This window comes from Dama dama, chromosome X (genome assembly GCF_033118175.1).
Source record: "Dama dama isolate Ldn47 chromosome X, ASM3311817v1, whole genome shotgun sequence".
NCBI classification, from domain to species: Eukaryota; Metazoa; Chordata; class Mammalia; order Artiodactyla; family Cervidae; genus Dama; species Dama dama.
The window spans coordinates 32,509,806-32,529,931 of NC_083714.1; the positions used below are offsets into that span (position 1 = coordinate 32,509,806).

At 52.0% G+C, this 20,126-nt stretch overlaps 1 protein-coding gene across 2 annotated transcripts; it reads right to left on the minus strand.

Annotated features, from left to right (window-relative positions):
- Positions 1-2,952: 2,952 nt before the first annotated feature.
- Positions 2,953-9,824, minus strand: APLN (apelin). 2 transcript variants are annotated; one of them, XM_061137369.1, is made up of 3 exons: positions 9,706-9,824; positions 3,928-4,099; positions 2,953-3,333 (listed from the first exon to the last, which is right to left on the minus strand). In XM_061137369.1, the coding sequence occupies exons 1-2, from the start codon at positions 9,770-9,772 to the stop codon at positions 3,933-3,935; spliced, it is 234 nt and encodes a 77-aa protein (XP_060993352.1). In that variant the 5' UTR covers positions 9,773-9,824; the 3' UTR covers positions 2,953-3,333; positions 3,928-3,932. The 2 variants fall into 2 exon arrangements, with proteins under 2 accessions (XP_060993352.1, XP_060993353.1); XM_061137370.1 differs by having other exon boundaries at positions 3,913-4,099.
- Positions 9,825-20,126: the final 10,302 nt, after the last annotated feature.

Consider the following 20,126-nt stretch of genomic DNA (forward strand, 5'->3'; position numbering starts at 1 on the left):
AGATTCTAGATTCACTTACTGGCTCTGAGCCTTTGGGCAAGTTCTCTTAGCCTGTTTTCTCATTTGTAAAACGGGGGGTCTGTGTTGTCCAGTTGTTAGGATAATAAAAAGAGTTGATATTTTTTCAAAGAGCTCTGTAAACTGTTAAAGGGCTACACACTTATGGGTCAGTATTAAGTTGTCCTGTCCTGCCACCGCCCACCCCCTCCTTGGTTTCATGTGAAATTAGAGCTTTGGGGGTGATTAGGGAGGTTACAGACCAATCAGCATGAAGCCAGCCCACCCCAAACCTCCTTGCCTAAAACCAGTTCCTTTGACGACCAGTTTGCCTAAAAGTCAAAGTAGTAATTTTGAAAGAAGGCATTTTGTACCAATTTTCCTAAGAGGCACTTCCAACATAAGGTCGTTTTTTAAAATCACTGTCACAATCAGCAACATTTTGCAAATGATAAGATTGTTGTGTATGCTGGTGGGTGGTGTTTTCTATTTCACCTTTCACTGAGCAGCTTTATGACTTTTTAGCAAGTGTCTCAAGACCCTTTCTTCAAATTGTATATTTCTAGAACTAAATACCTGTCAAATCTGTAGAATTTCCCACAAGACTTATTGAAGACACCTTTTGGATCACTCCTGTCTCCTCTTCGCTGGGTTTTACTCTGGATTGTGTATGCCTGTGTGCACCTAATGAGTTGATTAACCAAATTAGCATGTACCCAACGTTCCTTTCTGTTCTCCAAGATATTGGCATTTTGACAACAAGCGTGAAGAAGTGAGACAGATGGGGCAGAATTGCATCAAACTCCTTGCATTGAACTCCTTGCATTTTATTTCTCAGGCTATCTTGTGCATCAAGCAACTCTACTTTGTGAGACATAAAATGATACATACAAAGTCATTATCAAATGTATTTATTGCAGGAAACAGAACATTTCTCAAGAAAGGCAAACTGGCTAAAAAGTCCCGGGAGTGTTCAAAAGTAGATAAAAATAGAAGAAGGCACGCACCAAGGATATAAAACAATTTTTAGTAGAAATCCCACCTTTAATCAGAATGTTCTTAAATAAATTTTTTTAAAGTCCTTTAAAGGACACGGCACACAACTAGGACACTCAAACAGATGCCAACACACTTAAAACTGGACTGCATGTTATGTCAACTGGTCATTAAGCATAGCAACTCTTTTTGTGAGTTTTTGGCAAATTAGTTAGAAGCCATCTGACCTGGAACCAATATAGAAGGCAGGCACTTCAGTCCCTGTGCGTGAAGTTCATGGGCATGGCGGGGAGGGGGACCGGGGACCTCAGGGGAAAGGTGTGCCCCTCCTGAACATGACCTCCAAGAGTAAGGGCGAATTGTCAGCTTTTCACTCTTTATTATAAAGACATATTTACACTGAACAATCTTTACAAACACAGTGAACACAACTAGGGAAAGGGGATGCTTTCTTAATGAAAAGGGCCTTAATAACTTTGTATAAATTAGTCTAAGAATCATACACAACCACTTTAAATAAGACAGCCCCTCAGCACCCCTACTGCTTGTGTCCCCAGACTTTCCCAGCCATTCCTTTCAGTCTCGTTCCCCACAGGGCTGGGCAACTGACGCGACCGGAGAAACAGAGAGAGGAACAGGGGGAAATGGCCCAGTCCCTGGTGGGGGCGTCCATGGCAGAAGAGGCTTTCTGGACAATGGTCAGCCGCCACTCCAGGCTGAGAGGCATTGGGGGGTCAGCGGGTGCCCAGCCTGGCTCCCCAGGGTGGGCCTTGAAGCAGCAGCGGAAGCAGCAGTAGCGTTAGCAGCAGTGGAGGGAACAGGAAGGGTTCGGGTATAGGTGAAAGGGATTTGCTGCGGGACTCGGGGGGCCCTGACTCCCCCTTCTCCCACACATACAAGAGTGGCCATCAGGCTCCTGTCTTCCCTTTTCTCCTTCCCAGGCCTCTCAGAAGAAAGCCTGCTGAGATCCACACTTCCTCCCATCTTTCCTTCCTTCCTCCCCCTCTTTCTTTCCTCTCTCCTTTCTGTCTCCCCCCTCCCCAAGGAAAGGCCACTGGAAGATAAAGTCCTGTTAACATGAAGGGAAAGCTATTGAGTCCAATTGTTTAAGGCTACCTCCTGGCTCCTGGGAGTCTCGGTGCCTGAGCTGCTGCTATGAAAATACCTGGGGTCTGCAAGTGTCACAGGAATGGGAGTGGCTGGCCAGCCACAGAACTTTCCAGGCCAGGTTGGGGAATGGACCCGAGGCCAGGGAGGCCGGGACAGCTCCGTCCCACCATGGGGCAGCTCACAGCCAGCTCCCTCTCCCTTCCTAGGCACCCCGAGCCCCAACCCAGAGAGAAAGGCACTTCATGGCTTTGGAAAGCCTCATCAAGAAGGAAGAGGACGTCCTCACGTGGGAGCGGGAGACCTGAGCCCTCATTCTGGCTCTGGTGACACTGAGCAGGTCACCATCCCCCCTCCAGGCCTCTGCTTTTTTGCAGGAGTTTGCATAAGGAGGTGGAGCTAAGTGATCTCCAAGGTGCCTTTTGGCTCTGATAGTCTGTGATTCTTGGCAAAACCAAGTGTCCTGCTTGGCTTTCATTCCTGGGAGGGTACAGAGCCACCTCAGGCCCATCTCCTCCCCTCCAGGGCTGGAGCTGAAACTAGCTGGGGTAGGGGGAGAGCGACAGTCAGGCAGCGGTGCAGCAAGGTGGTAAGAGAAGTGACAAAGTATCCATAACAGCTTTATGGAAAGCCCGAACGAACTTCTTGGTCAACCCCGTACAGCATGGCCCCTCTCCTTCACCTCTTCCTTAACTGGGCCAAACGCGGGGAGGAGGAAGACACCATAGTAGCTATTCCTCTCTTCTCTGGTGCTTCACCTCCTCCTTGACCAGAGCGCCAAGCCCCCATTCCCATGCCCCCCAAGGCACCCTGTCTGCATGCCAACACCCCATCCCTCCCCCCTCTCGCTAGAGTCTCTCATTGCTCGGCTCCCTGGGCCCCTCTGGCAGCCAGGGGAAGGCTGATGCCCTAGTTGAAGAAGGGAGCCCAGCCCACAGGGCATACCTGAGGCAGGAAGGGCCAGAAAAGGGTTAGACATTAGGGTATCAGCCAGAAGAGGTAGGGCTTAGAGCAGGGGGAGGACTGGCATTCCAGCGCAGTCTCCCAAGTCAGGAATCAGGGGCTGAATGGATCCTTGATGGGAAGGCAGGTGGGGGAGGAGAGCCAGCTGGTGAGCAGCTAGAAGAGGGGCCAGGTGAGGCGAACGGCTGTGAGGGCTCCAGAGAAGCAGGCCGATCTACAGAGGAGTAGAAAGAAATCGCAGGGGATGGGCACGTGGTGGCCCCTTCGGTCCTAAAGAGACAAAAATGACCAGAGAGGAGTCATTGATGTGTCCTAGGTCAAAGAAACCACCTGGGGCGGTACAGAAGACCACCTTCACCCTGCTCCGCGCAGGCCTGAACCTAAAGCCTCAGGCCCCTGAGCTGGTGCCCCTGTCCTGGAGACAGGGGGAAGGACAGCAGGTCACCTCTAACCTCCCCTCCCACAGCTCCGGGCAGCTCTCTTCCTGTCTTCTGCCTGCGGCTACCCCCAAAGCTCTCTGCCTCCTTCTCGCCTCTGGTGAGGATCCACACCCACACACATACCCTGGGGCACCCCTCCCCAGCTTATCAAAGCGCCCCCCCCCAAGTCTTCCAGAACACTCCACCTGGGCCAGCCAGCCCAACTCTAGGCAGCCGGGCAGACGGGAGCCAGCACCTGACCCCTGGGGGAGCGCCAAGCCCCTCTCCAGCCTCGGCCTCCTGTCTGTGAGCCCCAGGGTTCTGTGTGGGGCTGGGACTGCCTGGGGCAGGTCTCTGGCCAGCAATCAGCAGCAGGGCCACCCAGCTTCCAGACTGTTCCTCCCCTGCCCCCTCTGTGCCACCCACTCACCAGAGGCTCAAGTACCTGCTTCAGAAAGGCATGGGGCCCTTGTGGGAGAGGCGTGGCCGCTGGCGCCGGAACTTCCTCCGACCTCCCTGCCAGGGCCCTGGGCCGCTCCTCGGCCCCCTGGGCTGCACCAGGTAGCGGATGGTGCCTTCTTCCATTTCCTTCCCGTCAGAAGTCTGCAGCAGGGGTCCTGTAGGAAGAAGAAAGCCGGGGTCAAGCCAGTCATCCCCAAAGGCTGATGCAGAGGGCCGGCGCCCCAGGGGAAGGGCAGTTTCCCCATGAGGTGGCGCTCTCATAGCTTCTCTTTCTTTTTCAATCCATGAACCGATGAACTGTTTGCAATGATTACACTGTTCTGGGGCAAATGGAACCCACGACTCACATCTTGCGAATTATATACCTGACTTCATGTCTTTTTGAGAGTCTTATCATGTTTCTGATGGGCACAAATACATGTTCTGTGTTTAGAACGTCATCAAGAGGTGCAGTTTGGGGTATCCCTCCCACTGCACCCTGGCAACTGATACACTGAAAACATTTCAGACACACCATGTTTCAATGAAATGAACTCCCCCCATCACGTGGCCATCACCTAGATTCAACAGTGATACAGATGGAGTTACATATGCTTTGGTTCTCCTGTTTCTTTCTTTACGGAGGTATTCTAAAGCAAATCTGGAACATGATGTCATTGTACATCCTTTGATACGCAGGTGACCCACTTTTGAGTCCTAGAGCTCTTAGACCTCCCCCCTGGGTATCTCATCAATGTCTAGCCATCTTGGGGCTCACTTGCTCCCATGGCCTCCTGGTGGGTGTGACTGGGGGACTGCTGGGGGGGGCAGTCTCTGATTCTCTGTGTCAGGGGGGCAGGGTGGTCTCTGACTCTGCCTTATGCTGGATTCTATTCAGGCTGTGACCTGATTCAGAGGCCAATAAATATTGTACAAATGAAATGAATGAGTAAACAAATGAGTGACCGTCAGCTGAAGCAGCAAGTGCATCGGGAAGGGGGCTGGGCTGCTAGAGTTGCCCCCCTTACCACACCTCTTTTCATCCCCAGATCATACCCCCATCCTGTGTCTGATGCACATTCCTTCTATTCTGATCCCAGTTAACTTCTTTTCTGCTCTAGGGGCTCCCCTCTACATCTGTGCACAGAGTAGAAACCTTCTGATGCCAGAGCAAGCCCGGCCAATAGAATCCAAGTGGTGCTGGGTGTTCCTGGGTGTGATGAGGGACAAGACCCATGGGCCACCTCTCATGGAGGCTGACGTCCAGCCAGGGCAGGCGAGCTGGCACGCCACAGGCAAGCCAGCTACCAGAGGCCAACAGAGCGGGGAGTGGTGACAGTGCTGGGCAAGAGGCAGGCCAGCAGAGTGTTGGGCAATGCCCAGGATGGGGCTGCTCCGGGCAAATACAGTTTCTGAGGCTAGCGATCGTGAATCCCAGTCTTCCTCTTCCCACACCAGCAGGTTTGCCTCCAGCTATATCCCTCTCTCTCGAGACCTGTTTCTATCCATCCAGGAGTCTCCACCACTAGCTCACAGTTTCCATATAACCACCCCTTGGCTGCCAGTTCCCCCATTATACCCCTGGCGGCTCTTCCTTTCCTTCCTCCCTGCCTCCAGCATCCCCATGCTCCAGTTCCTTCCTTGGCTAGTTGGCTTTTGTGATTCCTCCTCCACTTGCACACAATTTCCAGGCATTTATCCTCCTCTTAGGCCAGAAGCAGGCGAGGTCTGTCCTCAGGGCCCTCCCTGCCCAGGCCCCTGGGGCCTGCCGCTCTCCAGCTCTGGCCCAGACACGCATGTGCACACTCTCTAGCCCTCCACCCTCCCTCCCGGAGAAGAGTCACAAGCCCATTAGGGCCTCTCTGTTTACCAGTCACTCTTCATGCTTCTGGTTGGGGGTGGGTTAATGCGGTCCCCTAAACCCAGCACCTAATGTAAATTCAAACACAAATTGTCTTCGCGCTTTGGGGCAGTAGGGGCCAGGAGGCTGCTTGCTCCTATCGTGGGGCTACCTTCTGCAAAGGGGCTGGAACGTGTGTAGGGACAGGAGGGAAGCCCCTTCACTCAGCCCCCCACCCCAGCTGCTTCAGCTTCTGCCCTGTGTTTTGGAGCCCCCTCAAGGCTGTCCTGCCCTCTGCAAGAGGATAGGAATGATGCTAAGGAATAGTACCAGAGAAACTCTCGGGGCAAAAAGGACTGTGCTGAGTGTGTGGCCCAGGCACACAGAGGCACCCTAAGGACCATTAAGGTCTCAATAAGTGAGGTCGTGATTCTTGCGTCTGAAGGGTGACCAATGGCACAGGCTATGGTTCCAGGAACAGCAGGCATGAGAAGAGAGGCACAGTGCCCAGTTGGGAAGGGTATCATCTGCAAATGCTCAGACCCAGGGCTGTAAGTGGTGGTGGCAATCAGGGAGGGAGGCCTGGTGGGGGAGGCCCCTAAGAGGGAGGGAGGCCCAGATCCAGGATGAGGAGCACGGCTGGTGGGCTCAGACTCTAGCCAGGGAGATGTCTAGACACTAGGGCTGCAGAGAAGAACTACCTAGGCTGACCGAGCTCTCAGCCGGGCCCTGGAAAGCAGTCACCCAGAAGCTCCAGGCATCTTGCACCCCACTGGACGGGGGGCTCACTGTCCTCCTCGTAGCCAGAAGTTTGCAGTTCCTCTCCCACCCTGATCCCATCACCCACTTGTTTCCTACTTTTGATTCTGAGTCCGGTTCACCTGAAGATAAGCTGACACCTGAAACCCAGGCTTCGTCCTGTCTAAAGGGGCCAATCAGAGGCTTTTGATTCTCATCACTGCAGAGGTCCTGGCTACACAAGAGAAATCCCCTGTAGAAATTGGGGCCATCCCCAGTGAACTTAAATATTTTCCTCTAACTCATCTGCTACTTAAAGGAAGGCTAGGGCAATCCAGCTAAGAGTCACAAGCCTACAGGGACCGAAGTGCCGTCAGCATCTCCACTGTGAACCAGTCAGGGGTAAATAGGGCTTGCTTTTCACACCACATGAACTCCAACCCTGCCAGCGCACAATGAGATGTGTGCACTTTTCAGGAACATGCCATCCTCACTTGGAATGAAGTATCTTTTTTTTTTTCTTCTTACCATCCAGCCTGTCTTGTGATGGCTTTAAAAGCCCACACAAGTGGCACTGGCTGTGTCCCCTCCACTGCTCTGGGGTCCTGCATGTGTCTCCGGGATGAGGTGCCCCTCCTCTTTCTGCCCAGCCCTATGCTCTGAGCCGTCTTCCCATGCCAGCCAAGCCACTGAGGACCCCTGCCCTGGCAGCCCTGCTCATCTGCTTCACCTGCGTTAGTCCTTTACTGACTCGGGTTACCAGGGCGCTTAGCTCTGAGGCACTGGGGATGGAGTGGAGACAGCCCCTCCCAGAGCCAGAGAGGTCAGAGGCTGTCTTCACGCTGTCACGGTGGCCAGGCCTCAGCTGGGGCTGGGGAGAGGCAGGAGGGGGCCAGAGAGAGAGAGGTGCTCAGACAAAGACCAAGGGCTGCTTGGCCCTGGCTCAGCAGCTTGCAGACTCAGAAGAGCAAAGTGTATCCCAGGTCAGGAGGCAGCTGAGGAGTCTGTGTGTGTGAGTGGGGGTGCATTCCAAGCCAGGGCACAGTGTTGTGGAGGAAGCATGGATTTCAGGCCTGGAGCTCTGACTGGGGACTCGGGCTGCAGACCGCATGTGAGTCCGCGCCAGGGGTGAGGTGCTTCAGAAAAGCTCTTTTTCTGACCCAGGACAGGAGGCACGAACAGCAGGACCTGTGTCCTTGGACCCTGGGCTGGTGGCCACCTGCACGGAGGTGGCCTCCTTGACTCCAAGAGAGGCTGCGAGAGGGGGGTGGGTGGAGAGGCAGGGGGAGCCTGGGAAGTTTCCAGTGCTTGGCTTAAGCAAAACGTGAGGGCAACGAATTTACCCAAAGCAGGCTGTGGAGATAAGGCGACCTAATGAAAAAGAGGTAAATTGAAGCAGGATGTGGCAGGGTCTCAAACAGACAGCGCCTTCCCTCCTGTTGAAACCAGCTCTGCCTTTTACCTCAGTGCTACCCCAGCAGCAGGACACCTAAAGGGTCCGAGTGCTGGTCGGTCAGTGAAGGGTCTCCCTGGAGGTCCTGGGGGAGCCCCAAGCCTGCCGATCAGGCAGGCCCAGCTTCCTCTGGGATGCCCTCTCAGCACCCACTCTCCCTGAAGGCACCACCTGGGGCCATTTGCCAGTGGTGGTGCCCCTGGGTGTCTTGTCTTGCCAAGTGCACTGGGGGGCAGGCTCCCGGAGGGCAGGTCCCTGCGGGGCCCTTCATTTGTATCTTTGGCTCACTTTCTGCCACTGCCCGCCTCACAGGAGCTTGTCAGGAAAAAGCCTGCTCCCCTTCTTCTCAAGGAGGTGGTTGACCCAGGGCTCAGGCCCTGAAAAGAGAGACCACTGGATAGCCAGCTGAAGGCCGGTGGTGCCAGAGCCAACCAAGTCACCTTCCTGAGAAGCCAGGCAGCGCTCCCTGGGGCCAGAACAGTGCCAAAGGCAAGAGCTGAGAAAGCAGGTTACCTAGGAAGAGAGAGGTGGAGCTCCCCCCCCCCGCCCAGGCCCCTCAGCCTCCAAGATTGCATTGTGTTCTGGAGGGCCTGGAACCAAGGAGGACCCGGAGCCTGCCTCTAGAAAACGTGCTGCCCTGCTCTCTGCCTCCCTCCGCTCCCACCTCCTGGAAACTCCAACCCTGGCACTGGCATTAGTCCACCTGGTCTTGGCTTTTCTATTCTGTGGTGCCAGTCAGGCAGCAGTGACAGCCAGATCACAGGACTGTGGCAGCTGCAGGTGGGAGCTGGCAGCCCCAGGAGACACTGAGGCAGACAGGCAGCCTGGACCTGGAGGCTGGGCTGTGGGTGGGGACCGGGCTTGGGGACGATTGCCAAGTATGCCAGGTGGGGCTGTGGTGCATGTGGGGGCCAGCTACCTGAAGGGATCCATCGGGTCAGGCGCTCTTGCCCGGTTTGGTGCCTGGAGACAAGGGGACTGAAGCGCAGCATGACCATGCCTGGGGTGGAGGGGAGGCGGGAGGGAGCCAGGATCTCGAAGAACTGAGTCCCCGCGGTGAGACCGAGGCCTTGGCGAGAGCCTTCCCGTATGGGAGCAGGAGAGCAGACCAAACAGGACTTGGGGGTAAGGGAGGAGACCGGCCTGGCCCGGCCCGGCCCGGCCCGGCCCGGCCCGGCCCAAGGGAGGCTGCCTCAGCTCACATGCAGGCTGCAAGGAGCAACAGCTGGGCTCCACGCCGCCGCCCCCGCCGCGCGCTCCTGCCTATGCAACAAGTGTCACGTCTGCATCTTGGCACATCATCCCCAGTGGCCCGCGCCCCTGGACCGGCCGGCGGCCCCTAACTTTCCACGCGGGAGCCCTGCCCACCCGGCTCAGGTCAGTTCCCCGCAATGATCCACGAGGGGAGAGGGACGCGCCTCCCCCCGATTCCCTGCAGCACGTGGGGTGCGGGGCGCGGGACCCGGGGCGCACTCCTGAGGCCCTGAGCTCCTCAGACTGCGAGGGGCGACCGGGAGGGGCCAGGCTCCGGGCGGGTGAGGCCCCAGGCCGAGCCGAGCCCCCCACTCTCCCAGAGGGAGCGGTGTCCGCTGCCGGCTGGCCCCTGACCCCGGGCGCCCTGTCAGTGGGCTGCCCGGCGCGTGGCGGCTCCGGTACGGCTCGCGCGCGGTTCCCGGGAGGCGCAGAGGGGGCGAGCGTCTGGGCGGAGCGCGGGGGCTGCAGCGCGGACTAGCGGGAGGGCGCGCACTCACCTCCGCACGCCGCGCTCAGGCAGAGCCAGAGCAGCAGGAGCGCCTGCACGCAGAGCCGCAGATTCATGCTGCTCCGCCGGCCGCCGCCGCGCGGCCCGGGCCAGGGGGCGGGGGTGGGGGCGGAGAGGCCGGGGGCCGAGGGAGGCGCGAGCCGCGGCTCGGGCGGGCTGCAGGGCGTGGAGCTCGCGTGGCTCCGGGCCGCGAGACCGTGCGCCCCGAGCCGCGCCGCGGGCTGGCCGGCCGCCGCCTCCTCTCTCCCGCAGCCTCCCTCTCCCGCCGCGGGGCAGCGCCGCCCAGCTGGTCTCGGCGGCTCCGGGGGCGGCGGCGAGCCCGTTCCAAATGGCTGGCGGCTCGGCTGTGGCTCCAACGGCCCGGGGCTCAGGCTGCCAGCGGGAATGCGCCCCGCTCACTCCAGGGGCTGCATTTTGTAGCCTGTGGCTTGGCCGCGAGCCCACTTGGTCATGTGGTCATCGGGAGGGCTGGAGGGGGGGCCAGGAAGAGGGAGAGGGAGCGAGCCTCCCGCACCGCCCCCCTCCCGGCACGCACTCGGCAGCCCCAGCCAGGGCGCGAGAGGGAACCTCGAGGTGGCCCCACAACAAAGGCGGCGCGGCCGCTCTGACAGCCCACAAGCGGCTCCCCGGACAATGCCCGCCTGGCCGGGGGCCAGGGGGTTCTGGAGACCTGAAGGATTTCAAACACAGGAAGCGTTTGGGGCGGTGGAGGGGCACACTTAACCCTTTGTCGCCACGCTTCCTTAACAGCTGTCAAGGACCGAGGCGCTGCCCCCACTCGCCCCCTCTACCCCTGACTCGGTCCATCCGCACGGCCACCCCGCAGCTGTAAGGAGTTAGCCGAGACCCTCAGGCACTGGCCCGCCTCTCAACTCTGTGTCTTCAGCTGGGTTTGATTTGTCCCCGGTGCCCCCATTTCTCCTACTATCCCTCCAGGATGCACCCTCTAACTGGAATGCCCCCACCCCATCCTTCCACTTCTCATTCAGAAGACTTGCCAAGATAAAGGATAATCCAGAAGAGGCTGCCCCGGTTCCTCTTCGTCCTTGGGACATGCAACAGCTCCTAAGAGAGGGCATCTGCTCTCTAGTTCCCCATTATCACAACAAGGGACCATTTACCGACTCCAGACAGCCTAGGCTGGATTCATTTTGCATGTACTTGGGACTCCCCTCTGAAAGTGGGTCCCGAAGTTGTGTGCCTTCCCAGTCTAGACTGTCCCTTCCTACAACCTGGGAGCTCCCAAGACAAGGAACTGCCTTTCACTGCCCTGGGAACCCCCTAAGATAGGACCTTGTCTTCTCATCCTTCTGCCTCTCTCCAAAGTCCCCAATATCGGTCTCTGCACATAGGTGGCACTCAACACATGTTAAAAGACTAAATTGAAAGGTGTTTCCACATTTCAGCCGGCCAAGCAGTTTGCTTGAAGGGCAAGTCCAGATTTACACAAAAAACACCTTGAACTGTGTGTGTGTGTGACATTGAAGATGTAAGAGACCACTGTAGATTTAACATATTTTTTGAAACATTAATCCAGTGTACGCCCAATTTTTTAGGAGTTTCTGTCCACAGTAATTGTCAACTCTGGAGTGTGGGTCTCTGCTTTATTCACAGGTGTATCCCCAGGCCTAGAACAATGGCTGGGGCATGGTTGGTGCTCCCTACATAATTTTGAATATATAAACGAACTTTTCAAAACGCTTCCTATTGCCTAAATCAAGGTAGTGAGAAGGGGATAATACAGGGTTCTTGTTCATAGCCTACGGCCAGATTGACCCCAGTCCAGTAGGAAAAAGGCAGAGACAGGAGAGGTAGAGGCGTCTTCACTTCTTCATCCGTGAGGCCCAGGCGGTGAGCAGTGGGCATTAGCAACGTGAGATCATTCCCCTTGAGCTGCCTCCTGGAAAGAGTCTTCCCCCTCCAGGAGGAAAAACAGGGGACCTCTAGTTTTCACCCTCAACAGCTGCAGGGCCTTGCTGTTGTCACCTAAATTTACTGCATCTCGCGGGGATGATCATCTCCGTGCTACCCCCTTCAGGGTTGTTAGGGGATTGAATGAGATAATGTACCTGAAGGCACCCATGCAAATCGGAAATCAACCCTTGCGGGATGCTTTTTAGGAACCGTGATCCTCTAACCGCTGATGGAACTAGCCCAGGCATTTGCGAATGAGCGCCCCCATAAGTCCGTTCATGGAAGCGTTCAAGGAAGTTTAATTGCTCCTTAACCAGGGTGTGGATGGGCTATTTGCTAAGTGGTTAAGAGCTGCTCTCTCCAATGCGATTGGCCCCAGTGACGTTTAAAATAAAATGAAAAATTCATTTCCCCGGTTGCACTGGCCACATGTCAATTGCTCAGTATCCACCTGTAGCTAGAGGCTACTGAATTGGACGGCACAGAATAGAACCTTTCAACCGTTGCAGAAAGTTCTATTGGACAGTGCTGGGCTAGAGTAGCCCAATCATTCTTTCTTCTTCTTTTTTTCTTTCTTTCTTTATTTGGCTGTGCTGAGTGTTAATTGAGGTATGCAGGATCTACTTTCCTGCCTGGGGATCGGGAATTGGACCTGGGCCCCCAGTGTTGGGAGTATGGAGTCCCAGCCACTGGACCACCAGGGAAGTCCCTCATTCTTTCTTCTATAATCCTTTCCCCCCTTACTTTGTCTTCAAAATGCACAAGGGAACAACATAAAAAAGCAAAGCCAAATACAAATTTAAGGCAAACAACTCTCAGTAAATAGAAGCTGCACTGTGCAGCTTGTGGGATCTCAGTGCCCTGACTAGGGATTGATCTCAGACCATCAGCAGTGAAAGCTTGGAGTCCCAACCACTGGAGCGCCAGGGAATTCCCAAGGCATGCATCGAAAGCAAGGTTTAAAGAGCTGGCCACGTGGGAGAATTATGTTTTAATCTAATCCTTCTCTCCACTTCACTGAACTGCATCCATTTTTCCAGTCCTGGATCCAAGATCACATCTTTTTCCTTTCTTAGTCCTCTAGATCTCATCTTTTTCCTTTCTCAGTCTGCTCTTGCCAACAGTAACTTTATCTTCTTCTTAACAGCTATGGCTATAACTTTCATTGGCAGTTTTACTTTGGCCTGCCCTTTTGTATCTGCATACCATGTTCTGTGGGTTTGTGGAGAGGGTCCACCGCCAGGATACCCATTCCAGAACCAAGGTAAGGGATGCAACTCAACTTAGGCACCCTGAAACCCCTGTGAGTTCCTGTATATTTTGTGGCTCAATTGGTAAAAAGTCTGCCTGCAATGAGGGAGACCTGGGTTCAATCCCTGGGTTGGGCAGATCCCCTGGAAAAGGGAAAGGCTATCCACTCCAGTATTCTGGCCTGGAGAATTCCATGGACTAAGTCCATGGGGTCGCAAAGAGTCGGACACGACTGAGTGATTTTCACTATTCAAATAACTAATTTGCATACTTGTTTCCACCCACTAGACTTGAAGGTCATCAGGATGATAGCAACTCACACAGGGTGTGGCACAAAGTTGGCACTTGGAGGCAACTCCTTGAAGAAATAACTGACTGTTGGTAGAACTATGCGCTGTCTTTTGTTCGGAAGAGGACACTGTTGAGTTCATGTTAGCAGAATAAGTGTTTAAAGGTCTTTCTCCAAGGGTGGGGAGGAGGTGCAGGCTGCCATCCCCACCTTCCTGCCCTGAGGCAGCAGCATTCTTGCAACTGGGGCTCGGGCCTGTAAGGAGAGGCAAGACTTGGTTTCCAATCAAGTTAGTAAGTAAGTAAAGTCGCTCAGTTGTGTCCGACTCTTTGCGACCCCATGGACTGTAGCCTACCAGGCTCCTCTGTCCATGGGATTTTCCAGGCAAGAGTACTGGAGTGGGTTGTCATTTCCGTCTCCAGGGGATCTTCCCGACCCAGGAATCGAACCCAGGTCTCCAGCATTGGAGACAGACGCTTTACCGTCTGAGCCACCAGGGAAGCCCAATCAAGTTCAGGGGCAATTCTGAGGACCAGGGTAGAATCCAGTGTACTGTTGGGGACAGAGATGAGATAGTGGACCCCTGTGAAGCCAGCCTGTGACTCGTTGCCCTCATGGTGCACAAGCTGTTCCATTCTGCTTGGTGCCATTTGTATGTCTTCACCACCAGCCTCTGCTGCTTGATTGACTCCCTGTCCTCTGGGTTGCAGTGAGCAGTGTGGTGTATCAGAAAGAACTCAGTTTCTGAAATTTCAAATACCTGAATTCAAATCCTGATGCTCAGCCTCCACCCTTAGTTGTGTGACTTTGGGCAAGTTATTTAACCTCTCTGAGCTTAAGTGTCTTCAGTTAGTAAATGGGGGTGATAATAGTACCTACCTCGTTATGTTGGGAGATTAAACAAAATAATGCCTGTAAAGTACTTAGCACAGGCCCCAGCCACAGTAGTTGCTCAGTCAATGTTAGTTTTCTCCTTTTACTGATAAGAGCCCCCCACCCACCCACCTTTGGGCTCTGGCCTCTGACCTCTTGGAACTGATCAGGAAAGAACAGCTCAATCTTTGCCCTGTTCCATCCATACCTGTCTTCTTAGTAGCCATCAGAACTGTTCACTCTCTTATTCCCCCAAAGCATCCATCTCTGCTGGAGTTAATCTGATGAATACACTTGATCCAGGAAGTTAATGCATGATAGGAATTTGAGGTTTGCCTCCCAGGTATGGTATTATGATAGTAGTCCAATGAAGTATGTCCTATTCCGCAGAGTAGTATCAAGCTCCACCCTTTCAAGCAAAGAGATATTCTCGTGACTTTGGCTCAAAAAAGACACTGCACTTCTCTGTGGTGTGCGGGCTTCTCTCGTTGCCGAGTGTGGGCTCTAGGCACGCAGGCTCAATAGTTGTGGCACACAGGTTAAGTTGTTTAATTTGACTGCTCTATATAGAGCTCCAGCTTCCCTCATAGCTCAGTTGGTAAAGAATCTGCCTGCAGTGCAGGAGACCGGGTTCAATCCCTGGGTCGGGAAGATCACCTGGAGAAGGAAATGGCAACCCACACCAGTACTTTTTCTTGGAGAATCCCATGGACAGAAGAGCCTGGCAGGCTACAGTCCATGGGGTTGCAAGAGTCGGACACGACTTAGCAACTAAAGCACCACCACAGAGAGCTCACCTTGCTTCAGAGTCAACTCAAAAAGGGATCCCCTCTGACAACTTAACAACCCAACCTTCTTTTTTAAAAAAAAGTTTTTGTTGGGGTATAGTTAATTTACAATATTATATTAGTTTCAGGTGTACAACATAGTGATTCAACATTTTTATAGACTATACTCCATTTAAAGTTATAAAATATTGGTCATATTCCCTGTGCCATACAATATAATATATCCTTGTAGTCAATTTATTATATACTCAGTAGTTGGTGCCTCTTCATCCCCTCCTCTCACCTTGCCGCTCCCCCCTAATCTCTCCAATGGTAGCCACTAGTTTTTTTCTCTGTATCTGTGAGTCTGTTTCTGTTTTGTTATTTTCACTAGTTAGTTTTATTTTTAGATTCCACATATAAGTGATATCATACATCGTTTGTCTTTCTTTGTCTAACTTATTTCACTAAGTGTAAAACCCTTCAGCTCCATCCATGTTGTTGCAAATGGCAAGATTTCACTCCTTTTATGGCTAAATAATATTCCATCAAATATATACCACAGCTTCTTTATCCATTCATCTGTTGATGGACACAGGTTACTTCCATCTTGGCATTTGTAAATAACATTGCTGTGAACAGTAGGGGGGGTGCATGTAATTCTTCAAAGTAGTGTTTGTGTAACAACCCAAGTTTCAACTCACAGGTTCATCCACTGAAACCTCAGAGTGCATTTCTGTTGTAGCCCATTCCTCTCTTCCTGTCCCCACAGAGGAGGAGGAGGATGTAGCTAAAATTTATTGAACATCTGCTGCGTGTGAAGCACTGTTCTAAATGCTTCACGTATGTTAACTCATTTAATCCTCATGCCCACAAAGTAGTCCTACTTCTTACCATTCCCATTTTACAGATGAGGCAACTGAGGCTAACAGAAGTTAAGAAAATTTCCCAGGTCTGCCTAACCTGGAAGACCACACACTTCCCTCACTGAACTTTGAGAAGCAAATTCTCACTTCTCTGAGCCTAATATATCACTTTATTTGCACTTCTTTTTTTTAAGATTAACTTATTTATGGCCGCATTGGGTGTTGGTTGCTGCGTATGGGCTTTCTCTAGCTGTGGTGAGCAGGGGCTGCTCTTCATTGCAGTGTTCAGGCTCCTCTCGTTGCAGAGAGTGTGGGCTCTAGGCATGCGAGCTAAGTAGTTGTGGCACATGGGCTTGGTTGTTCCATGGCATGTGGGATCTTCCCAGACCAGAGGTTAAACCCGTGTCCCCTGCATTGGCAGGTGGATTCTTAACTCCTGAACCACCAGAGAAGCCCTATTCACACTTCTAACACTGCACAACTACTGTCTTGAATCAAATTAGGAAGCAGTGAAGCATAGTGGTTAAGCTTCTGGGTTCTGAAATAACACCACTGTCCCTAAATAGATAACTTAGAGCAAATTATTTAAGCTTTCTGAGTTTTAGGTTCCTCATCTGAAAAGGGGGGGGGTGTGCTTAGCTCCCTGGAAAATTGAAAGGATTAAACCCAACAATACCTAGGAAGTACTTGGTACACTGCTTGACTCTTCTAGTAAGGCAAGCATTATATAAATTTTATATATTCACATAGGTATTTGTGTATATCTTAACAACAGTATGAAATAGTAAGGCTATGTCTTGCTCATTTTTGTGTTCTTAGCAGCAGTGCTAATGCCCAAAGCAAATACTCAATAAATATTCACTGAACGTGGGAAGGAACTGTATATGTGTTAGTCACTCAGTCGTGTCTGACTCTTTGCAACCCCATGGACTGTAGCCCACCAGGCTCCTCTGTCCATGGGATTCTTCAGGCAGTACAGTCATGTTAATAATCAATCTGGGTTTATGATAAATATCAGGTATCCTTATTTGGGCAAAATCATCACAGCCTGTCCAACAGGTTCTGAGATGGGTCAACAGCAAGAATTAGCAGAAATAACACAAAGATGAGAACTCCCCCCACCCCCAATTGGTAGTGGCTATTTTAACAGGAGTAATATAAAAAGTGGAGTGACAAGTGCACATCCGGAGAGTGATAAGCCTCGCCAGTACTCAGCGAAATCTCCCTAACAGAAAGAGTCCCAACCCCCTCATTATGCAGATAGAGAAACTGAGGTCCAGAAAGGAATAGTGACTTGCCCAAGGTTACACAGAAAGCGGGTAGCAAAGTCGGGACGGAGACCATGATCTGATTAACTCCTGTCTCTTGCTTTTCTCTCGGCGCCTTCCCTGCATACAGCTATCACTCACTCACTGGCTGAGCAGTGCCCCGGCTGACTGTGAAGCCACTCAGAACGGCTGTGGTTAGTCACAGACTCTCATTCACAGTCAGGCCTTCTGGAGCACATCATAATAATGAACCTTCCCAATATCACTCATCCAATTTGTTCCCTAAGACATAAGCTAAATTAATGATCAGAGAAGTTCAGTAGCAGCAACCTTGGTGAAAAGTCTTTAAGAAGAGCCTCAAAGCTTCCGCTGTCTCTGTAGCTACTTAACAGGAACTTGAAAAACAGCAGTAAAGGCCAGCTGCTGGTTGATGCCTCACTAACTAGCTCCTTGACAAATGATCTTTGCTTGGCTCAGCACCAGCAGAGAACATGAATTTTCACTGTCTCATTACTAAGTATTTGTCTTTCCAATTCTATTGGCTAGAATTGAGCTTTCTAACATCTATATGCCCCAGAGCAACCAACACAATGTTTGTTATACAGTAGAAACTTAATACATCTTCAGGGATTAACTTTCCCACTTTGAGTGTGAAACCATGATGTTAATTACATGGAAACTGGCCTGAAACTTACTCTATAATCAAAAGATCCTAATGACCAACTGGGGGGAAAAACCCGGTTGTTGGGATTTTGGGACATTGCCAGGATTTCTTCAGCTAGCTATATGATTCTCCCCTCACCTTGGTATCCAATCCCTCCCAGTCTTTATCATCAACTGGATCCTAACCCTGGCAACAGATTAAGGTCTTGCCTCTCACACTTGCCCTTGCCCCAAGCATGCAGCGTCAAATACTAAACATTTTAAGTTATCACTTTTGCAAAACTTAGAGAAGTAGCCATTTTGCAGCATAACCACATTACCTCTATTCACATGCCTGGCTTTAATTCCATAACTCAGTCCCCTTGCATGCTAAATCCTTTCACAGGGCATGTGTCTGCCACTTGCAAATGGGTTCCAAATGTCCCAGAAATGTTTATTCAACGTTTACATTTCTTCCAACTTCTTTGCAAACAACATACATTCCCAGTTTCTCATATATTTAAGAGATCAGGGGTTCCCTCACAGATACGCTTCACATGACACAACTATGTTTCTGAAAGGTATTATGGCAATGGAATTCAGATCACTGGCAATATATCAAATATTTTCAATGGACTGACTGCTCACCAGCGGGATCCAGTCCTAAGAGGGAGCTTCCAAGAAGGTAAAGAACTGTTCTTCCACCCCCACCGCCACCCCAGCCCCACAGAGTTGCCCCTTTTCCCTGCATCCTGTCCATTCCTTCTGATCCTTCAGCCTCGCCCAGAGCCACACAGGTCCCCGTTCCTCCCGTTGGTCTTTCAGAGCAGTTTCATTTCCTCTGCACATCCTCTATGACGTCTCCCAGGAGCCTCCATCCTTCCTCTCCTCTAGGGTCTATAAATACACTGATCCCCCAGGGGGGGGCCTATGAATTCCTTCCTCAGGCAGCAAGGCCCTGTGAACTAGGATGGCCACTCCCGAATGAGCAGGTTTATCTCCAAGGTCCAGTGGGCCATTGAACCTTTCTTCTTCTTGCTTTGCTGGCTAATCTTAACCAGACTTACATAAGGTGGGGTATTATAGCACCTCAAATCTGGTACCTTTGTGTGCTGAGACAAGGCAAAGATGGATGGGGACTAGGTGTTGAGTCTACGACCAGTTTGGCTGTGTGCTTAGAGCTCTGAGATAATGAGGTTAAGCTAGCGAGATCATCTCGGTCAGCTTTGCTCCATCCCAGATGCAAGTTTGTACCCCTATGGTGATCAGGGGTGGCATCGTCACTGCATGGGTCTTAACCCAGACCACAGACTGAGAGCCTCTTGATGTCTCACTTCTTCATCTTCCATACATTTCCAGAACACAGAAAGAGAGAGTCCAGTAATGTATTAACTTTAAAAAGGTAACATTTTGGGGGGTGGGGGGTAAAGAAAAGTAGCCATTTTACAGCAAAATCTCACATATTAGTTTCTGAAGGTGACTGTAACAAATTACCACAAACTTGGTGGCTTAAAACAGCAGAAACTTATTCTATTCCAGCTCTGGAAGCTAGAAGTCTGAAATCAAGAAGGTTCTAGGTGAGAATCCTTCCTTGCTTCTTTCAACTTGTGATGACTCCAGGCATCCCTTGGTTTGGGGCTGCAACATCTTCACATGGCCTTCTCTCTTGTCTGTGTGACCTCCTTCTGCCTCTCTCTTTTCTAAAATATTTATGTATTTGGCTGCTCCAGGTCTTAGTTGCAGCATGCAGGATCCTCAGTCTTCGTTTTGGCACATGGGATTTTTAGCTGTGGCACGTGGTCTCTAGTTCCCTGACAAGGGATGGAACCCGGGCCCCCTGTGTTGGGAGCTCAGAGTCTTAGCCACTGGGCCACCAGAGAAGTCCCTGCTTCTCTCTCATAAGGACACTTAACTATTGGATTTAGTGCCCACCTGCATGATGCAGGCTGACCTCCTCTTGGAATCCATAACTTAGTTACATCTGCAAAGACCTTTTTCCAAATAAGGTTACATTCACAGTTTCTAGGGGTTTAAACATGGACATATCTTTTGCGCATTCCCATTCCACCCACTGCACCCTATTACCTCCACTCGCATCCCCAGCATGCTGGAATCGTAAGAGCATGAACTTTCTGTCCATGTTGCCTCCAGATATCTCTCAAATCTGTATACTTCTCTACGTTTCTGTGCCCCATCCTCATTTAAGCCCCATCAGTCCTTGCACGTCATTCTCCAAAGCAACCAGAATAGTTAGGCTGGCCTGCTCAGCTTGCCAGTCTTCTGTGGTTCCCAGTGGCTCTGAGGGTTGAGACCCAACTCTTGGCCATGGCCTGCAAGGTGCCAACCACCTGTCTTGCCTCTCTCCCTCTTTCTATTTGCAGTGCCATGTCCTTTCCTCTTGGAGAACTCTCTACTCCACCCCATCTTCTCCTGGCTAACACCCATCATGCATCAGCTCAGCTCTAAGGTCAAATACTGCTTCCTTAAGTGATGCTTGCCTTGGTCTCCAGACCAGCTGAGAAATCATATCTCTCATAGTG

What these genes read in the sequence shown, in the direction of transcription:
- APLN (XM_061137369.1), bottom strand. Translation starts at nt 9,772, where the DNA reads ATGAATCTGCGGCTCTGCGTGCAGGCGCTCCTGCTGCTCTGGCTCTGC. An exon ending in CCTGAGCGCGGCGTGCGGAG is followed by an intron (nt 4,100 to 9,705) that starts GTGAGTGCGCGC and finishes TTCTTCCTACAG; the next exon opens with GACCCCTGCTGCAGACTTCT.